Source organism: Notolepis coatsorum (assembly GCF_963971535.1).
Source record: "Notolepis coatsorum genome assembly, chromosome: 1".
Lineage (NCBI taxonomy): Eukaryota > Metazoa > Chordata > Actinopteri > Aulopiformes > Paralepididae > Notolepis > Notolepis coatsorum.
Window position 1 is genome coordinate 106,662,446 of NC_140165.1, and position 7,886 is coordinate 106,670,331.

The 7,886-nt window shown below is 44.9% G+C and overlaps 1 protein-coding gene across 1 annotated transcript in view; it reads right to left on the reverse strand.

The window, feature by feature from the left end:
* ablim2 (actin binding LIM protein family, member 2) overlaps positions 1-2,823 on the reverse strand; it is a 116,671-nt gene extending 113,848 nt beyond the window's left edge. Inside the window, exon 1 of the mRNA XM_084336522.1 lies at positions 2,622-2,823. Coding sequence (XP_084192648.1) covers positions 2,622-2,637 — 16 coding nt within the window. The 5' untranslated portion in view covers positions 2,638-2,823. The remainder of the gene's footprint in view (positions 1-2,621) is intronic.
* Between the last annotated feature and the right edge of the window lie 5,063 nt (positions 2,824-7,886).

Sequence of the window (7,886 nt, forward strand, 5' to 3'; positions counted from 1 at the left end):
GTAGGATTTGTTCCCCCTGTCCTTCTGCGTTTTTGTTTGCATCCTGTTTAACCATCTCACCTGGTCTCTAACCATCTCACCTGGGTCTCTAACCATCTCACCTGGGTCTCTAACCATCTCACCTGGGTCTCTAACCATCTCACCTGGGTCTCTAACCATCTCACCTGGGTCTCTAACCATCTCACCTGGTCTCTAACCATCTCACCTGGGTCTCTAAGCATCTCACCTGGGTCTCTAACCATCTCACCTGGGTCTCTAAGCATCTCACCTGGGTCTCTAACCATCTCACCTGGTAGATATAACCATCTCACCTGGTCTCTAACCATCTCACCTGGTAGATATAACCATCTCACCTGGTCTCTAACCATCTCACCTGGGTCTCTAACTATCTCACCTGGTCTCTAACCATCTCACCTGGTAGATATAACCATCTCACCTGGTCTTTAACCATCTCACCTGGTAGATATAACCATCTCACCTGGGTCTCTAACCATCTCACCTGGTCTATAACCATCTCACCTGGGTCTCTAACCACCTCACCTGGTCTCTAACTATCTCACCTGGTCTCTAACCATCTCACCTGGTCTCTAACCATCTCACCTGGTCTCTAACCATCTCACCTGGGTCTCTAACCATCTCACCTGGGTCTCTAACTATCTCACCTGGTCTCTAACCATCTCACCTGGGTCTCTAACCATCTCACCTGGGTCTCTAACCATCTCACCTGGGTCTCTAACCATCTCACCTGGTAGATATAACCATCTCACCTGGGTCTCTAACCATCTCACCTGGGTCTCTAACTATCTCACCTGGTCTCTAACCATCTCACCTGGGTCTCTAACTATCTCACCTGGTCTCTAACCATCTCACCTGGGTCTCTAACCATCTCACCTGGGTCTCTAACCATCTCACCTGGGTCTCTAAGCATCTAAAACTACAAAAAGTTTGTGAACTTTTTTCAGACCCATGGCTGCCTGCCACAATGGTTCCATTCCAGAATGTCAATTGATTATTATAATATGTCGCATCTACTGTTTTACACAGGGATGACATTGAGTGGCCCCTCCCCATCTCTCTCTCACTCACTTCTCTCTCGCGCACGAGGCAGGCAGACACGTTTACTCACTCCGTTCACGCACGCGCACGCAATATATTTTTTATATATTGATTTGTGTTCACATTTTAGGAGGAAAAAAGCATTGACAGACAAACAATAGATGCACAAACAAATCTTGGAATCTCAAAATGACACATGTATCTAGTCCGAGTCTATGATACAGGAAGCAGCATATCCTCCAAATGTGTCTCCAGTCCACACACACACACACACACACACACACACACACACACACACACACAGTAAAGGAATGTGAATCACTACCCACTTTCAAAAACACTCTCAAAGAACACCTACGGGAGACTGCAATTCTAAACTGGCCCCTGTAAATGTCCTAACCCAACCCAATGTACAGTAAATGACCAAGTATGGTTTTGTCAATATTCCAATGTACTGTTTTGCTTGTACAGTTGTACAGTGGCCCACCCCACCCACCCAACCTCCTCCAATGTACAGTACCCCCCCCCCCTCCCCTCCAGTTTCTACGTCAAATGTATATACTCTCTTTTCTGGACTCTTTTTGTATCACAATCAGTACTGTATTTGCAAATCTGATATGTCATAAATGTATAGCAGTACTGTCTATCTGTATGTCATAATTATATGTTATGATGAATTGAAAACGGGGGACCCTGATGTAAACAAGACAAAAGTCTTTCTCTGGTCTGCATCCCCTTAACAATTGTGTGTATTGAGCTGTACTGTATTGTACCCATTCTGCAATCTGTTAATAAAGTGTTCAATCAATCAATCACACACACACACACACGCATAAACAACTAGGCTATTTATTGACATATAATAACCTATATCTTGTTTCCCCATGACAGCTAGCCTGGCGCCTGGTCCTTGGCTTCCTGAGTGGGAAACCCAGGCAGGTGCCAGAACGACAGGGCCGTTGCCAAGGATACATGGAGACCATTCTAGCGCATTACATTAGCATTCAGCCTCCGTTTGTTGTTGATGTTATTCACGTTATCGAACCCTATTATTAGAAGAAGTAAAGACGGTTTCCTGTGCCTGGTTTACATAAGAGGGCTACCTTATATATTGTTCTCGATAAACACAGTTTGTTATTTAAGTTCATAAAGATAAATTGTATCTAAAATATGGAAGACACTATAAGCTCACCGTTTACGTTGAATTGGGTTAGCATTGCTATCCGCAATACTAAAGCACAAGTCCGTTGGCAAACAAAAAAAACAAACAAAAAAAAACGAATTATTGGCTTCGGTTGCCTTTCTGTAAAAAGCACTGATTTCGTTCTGCAAGGTGAACTCGCAGCGCGCACACGCACGCACACACACACACGTTGTGAAATCTGTGAAAAAAAGTTCTGATTAACCCAAAACTGGTAACATAGATTCCTTACCTCAGATCAGATGTTCTGCAAAAAGATATGAATCCAATTCCTGATCGCCATTCCAAATATTGACGTTATATTAGTCACACTCACACACACGCGCACACGGACACACTCAAGTCAAGATGTAGTATCACCCACCTTTCTCCTCCGGCATGATCGCTCGGCCTGTGTCCTCTTCTCTCAATAGTAGTATATATCCTTTAACACAAAGTGTGGCACATCTTCTAGAAACGTTCTCTGCAGCAGCGCTTGTGTCTGTTGCGCGGTCCGGGAGCGGGAGCGGGGTCTAGATCTAGATGTGGAGTCGGGAGTGGTTCAGGAGCGCTCTCTCTCTCTCTGTCGTCACTATCTGTGGAATGACTTGAGCGGCGGGTCATATGACTCCAGAGAGCCCTTCTTCTCTCCCCCGGCCCAGCCCCGTGTTGTTATCTCATATAAATAGAAAGAACGCACTGGAGCTCAACTAGATGACACCACCTCCCTGCGATCTCTCACTGGGCGTGTACTGCACTGTGGCCCCGCCGCGCACTGACGAGAGACGGGCGTGCTCGTCGTCGTGGATGCTCCTCTGGACTGGCAGTCTGGCCCCCGCCCGCCGCGCGTCGGTCTATCCGGGCAGGGGCGTCCATTTGGTATGGAAACCATACCTTGGCAAATAAAAATGTAAAAAAAAAAAATTGATTTAGAATTCGAATGTCAACATTATGAACGAAGCTTCGAACTATTCGGTACAGCCCAAGCATGTTTTGATATTGTCAATTATCTCACTTTTACTAGGTGACTTTTGCTGTGACGAAATATGCCCAAACAAAAGGGAAATGGACATAGGGACGTTTTTTAATCAAAGGGCAGCAGAGACAAGTGATACAACAGGGACACAGGTAAGGTCTTACAATGGCTTAGTGATTATAATAGTGCAGTTCAGCATTCAGTAACCCATACTTTTTGTGAATGTGTTTTTGATACTACATTCTGTTGAACACACACCTCAAAACCGTACCTGAGGAAAATTGGCTCAATTGCACGAAAAGTAATAGACAGTTATGATATTACATTCTGCATAATTCGTATGCAAAATATTGTGGTTCCCTGCTTTAGTCTGTTGACACATTTCTATACTAAAAATGCTTGTGTAGTCCTGTGTCATACCTAAATGTCATATAACTGAATTGTATAGAAACAACTCACCAAAAGTGACTATTGCACAACTGATTTGACAAAAAAAATCCACCAAAACCCCCCCTTCACCCCCCCCCCCTCCTCGCCATACCTTGCCTTTTAGTGAAAGGACGCCAGTGGTCTATCGGTGTGTTTTTGCGAGAGAAAATCCAGTTTTAGAGCTCCGGGCTGCGTATGTATGTTCCACAGCCATACTGCTCAATTATGATTTATTGCTCAGATCTTGTTTTTTTTTTTGTTAGGCTGTTCACTTTTTTTTTAAGAGAACTGGTCACAATAAAGAAGATGGACATACAAATAATTGTGACACACAAATGTCAATCTATAGAGTGACATAAAAGTAGCATGAAAGTCACACGACTGTTCAGACTGAGCGGTAAGGTTGCATTGCAATGACCACCTGACCACACAAAAGTGGCCCAAATAAGAATTGGAAAGATCAGATTCCATGTGATTTGTGCTGTTTCACACTGTTGTGAAAACAATCAGACCTGAGTCACATTATAGGAGCAAAGAAATCAGATTTGGGCCACTTTCAGGTCTGCAGTCTGAACCTAGTAGCCTAGTAGCATATCGGTGGCACGGTGGTGGTGCACTTCTCGCCTCACAGTAAGGTCCTGCATTGGTTCAAATCCTGCTTGGGGACCGGGTTGCGGGTTGCCAGGTATACCCAGGTGGAGTATCTCCCAGGCCTTTCTGTGTGGAGTTTGCATGTTCTCCCCGTGCTCGCAAGGGTTTCCCCTCCGGAAAAGGAGATGGAAAAATATGCAGAACAAATCGCTGGACCGGAGTCCTTGGATTGGTCCCCGGGGCGACGTGCCCCATGTCTGCTCCCGGCTTCCCTTGGGGGGGAAGGACGATGGGATGGGTCAGCAGGCGCAGGGAGGAATTTCATCAGCGACCCAAATAAAATAAAATAAAATGTGTGAGTGTTCCTATGGGTGTCACCCATCTCGCATGTGTGTGTTCGCTGCATGACATGTGTGCTACAAATAAAGAAAGACTTCTAAGACTTCTAAGACTTCTATGCCAACTAAGAGGCACCTATTCTGTGAAATAATTACATGATACACGTTTTGTCACGTTGTCCTTCCCCCTCAGCGAGTGCCCCCAGATGTGAGAGAAAAAGGCTGCAAAATGAACGTTAAGAAAAGAGATAACTTTGTCACTGCTTTTTCCACCCTTTGCAATGATCTCAATAATTAATGGGTCTGCAGTAAAAACTGGCAAAGGTCATGTGACGGGTGGAAAATAAAGAAGCCAGCCATGTAGGCCTATGTCCACACACACACACACTCACACACACTAAATACTCTAACTTAGCTTTTTCATCGTCCTCATCCCCTTAAAGATGTTTAACCATCTTGTTGGTTTGGCCATTTTTTTTATGCTTTTTTGATCCGCCTGTGATAAGCCTCACCTCACTGAATTGAAAGGGCCTACTAAGACCTATACATTGCCAAACGATCAAAGTGAGTTCCGCTGTGCCTAGTCTATACCTCGCCACAGACGTCTCTAATTAGCATTTTAATAGGACAGCCATTTCTTTTTGTCAGTGTTTTGTGTGTCTGCCTGTCTGGCCGGTGGGTGTAGAAATAGCTCAAATTCTATCGGCCCTGCTCCAGTTTGAAGGTCAGTCCTGAAAGGTGATGAGTCTTTGGAATAATGAACTAAAGGGCACCAGAGGGATGCCTACACCCTACCCATCTGGGTTACTGCTGTCTGACAGCTGTGCGCTGCTCACTAGCCACTCAATCACCGCTGGAACGTCAACTGGAACACCACTGAATGGTCTCTTAAAGGAACTTGCGGACATGATGGGGAATGCACGTGCCATCTTCTCCACAGTCAGGCAAGAAGATAGATACCAATCTCCTCTCTGTGTATTCAGTAGAAAGCTATCCGGCTGCCAGCTATAGCCTAGCACAGCACAAACGAATGGAAGCGGATACGGACCACTAGCCCAGTTTAAAACTCTGGGAGAGGTGTTTTTGGCCAACAGCTAGCTAGCTGGTCCGTATCCGCTTCCATTCATGATGGAAATTTATTCAAATAAAATACATCTTTGAAAGATAGCCTATGTGTGTTGTTTCATTCAAATTGGATCAGAAGTGTAGAAATGATGGCTGGTACAGACAAACAGACAAGACAAGTAGAATGACAGACAGAACAACTGGAGTGATTATGTAAGGGATAATGTATAGCTACGAGGTCATTGTCACAAAATAATTGACTGACACAGAGTTTAGAATACCGAGGCGCCGCGCCGAGGTGTTTTAAACGTCAGTGAAGGTCAATTATTTTGCGACAATGACCGAGTATAGCTATACATTATCCCGCTTATTACATGGCTAACTTACTAACAATATACCATTTACACCATCGACAAGACGAGATCAAATGCAGACACAGTTGTTCTGTGGCTCCTCTGTCATCGCCGGCAGCCGGCAGGTGTGTGGTCTGATTGCACTGATGAGTGCAGCTGTGCATAATGGTAATACTTAGCTTTCGTGACTGCGATGAAAATGCTTGATTGTGATTGGTCAATAGCGCTGTGTTACCCGTATCAGCAATCATTATTGCGCATTGCCCATGGCAGCGGTCAGTTATCGAGAAATAATTCACCGCTGTCAGGGGCAACCGAGCGCGAGGGCAACCGAGCGCTATTGACCTATTGACCAATCACAATCAAGCATTTTGGCGAATGTTAAAACGCCATGTAATAAGGTGTAATAATGATGTGACGGACAGTGTGGACATTCCAGGGCTTACTAACTCCTCCTGTTGTGAAGGATCAGATTAAACCGAATATATATATTTATTTATATATATATATTTAAATAGTGTTTGTATATCGTTTGATATCCCCTGTATATTCCTTGTACAATATGCACTGAATATCCCTTTAGTCTACTAAACAGCCCATAATAGTTTCATTCTACCATTGGACGAGAACCTGGCGCCAGGTTGCCATACCCCTAGGTTCAAGTTCAATCGTGCCGCCCAACATGTCGTGGCAAGCCCCGGTTCCGCGCAGGAATACGTCTGGCGAAATACGAATGGTACTATTTGTTCATAGCGCATATATATATGGCGCAAGTAAAGTAGAACTTTCTTTTAGTCCAGTTCTTTACCCTCCAACAGAGTGACAGACGCGAAGCCTCACCCACGACGCACGTGTGGTGTAGTAAGGCCTACTTGGCCTCAGAATAGGCATTGAGATATCGTGTAGATTAATAGTTGAATAGTCATAGTTTGGCACTATACCGTCGAGTTGGACGTATTCTATTAAGCTAATAATAGTCTATTTATGTATGGTGCATCGTTCGGTTAGAGTTATAAAATTATCAGTACCCCCATCGTTCCTGACGTTATCTGGACGCTTAACCAGGCTGGGCAGACCCCTAGTGGTGCTTGCATCCGAGGAGCTCCGGGCCAGGGCGACTGGACCTGTATATTGGATTACTCTACCCGGACGACGGCGAGCCTTCCACGGCTTGGATTATGCTTTGGGTGCTTTGATTATTCCATGGATAACGGCCAACACTGCGGAGTGTTGGAACTACCCCCGGAGAGGACTCCAGGTGAGACGGCGCTCTACACCAGTGAGGTCGCCTCACGTCTCTCCGTTGTGGACCGGCAGCTACCGTCCACCAGAGGGTCCAGCTGTATTCGTCTGCGGACCGAGGTTCTGTGGGCACCGTGTTCAAGACTTTGAATTCTCCCAAGAAACCGTCGGCCAGATGGGATACCGCCAGCGGCTTCTCTAACCCCCCCCTCCTACTGTCTTACAACCAGCGGGACCCCCCCCCCCTTAGTGTATCCAGCTATAATCATTTAAGTACCATCGCTATAGTTTCCTAAATATCCAGGTTGTATACTTACTCCCTGCGTAACCAGAGATTGGACATTCAATGTTGATTTACCTACGAATACTCATTTGCCATACAAGTGCATATTTCAAATCATAAGTGTAAACAAGTGAACGTTGTATATACCTTTTGCTATATTAAATATTCGATTTGTACATTTGTGTGGATTCGTTTCATCAGGTGGGAAAGTGTTCATCATACTTATATCATGTACTGGATGGCCAGAAGTTAAAGTACAAGAGGTAGTGGTATTAAATACCATATCTAACAATACAGTCAGGGAATTGTACCCCTCAGTTACAATTGGTCCTTCGAGCCGGAGGGTAACTAGTGTAATATTAATATAGTGTTA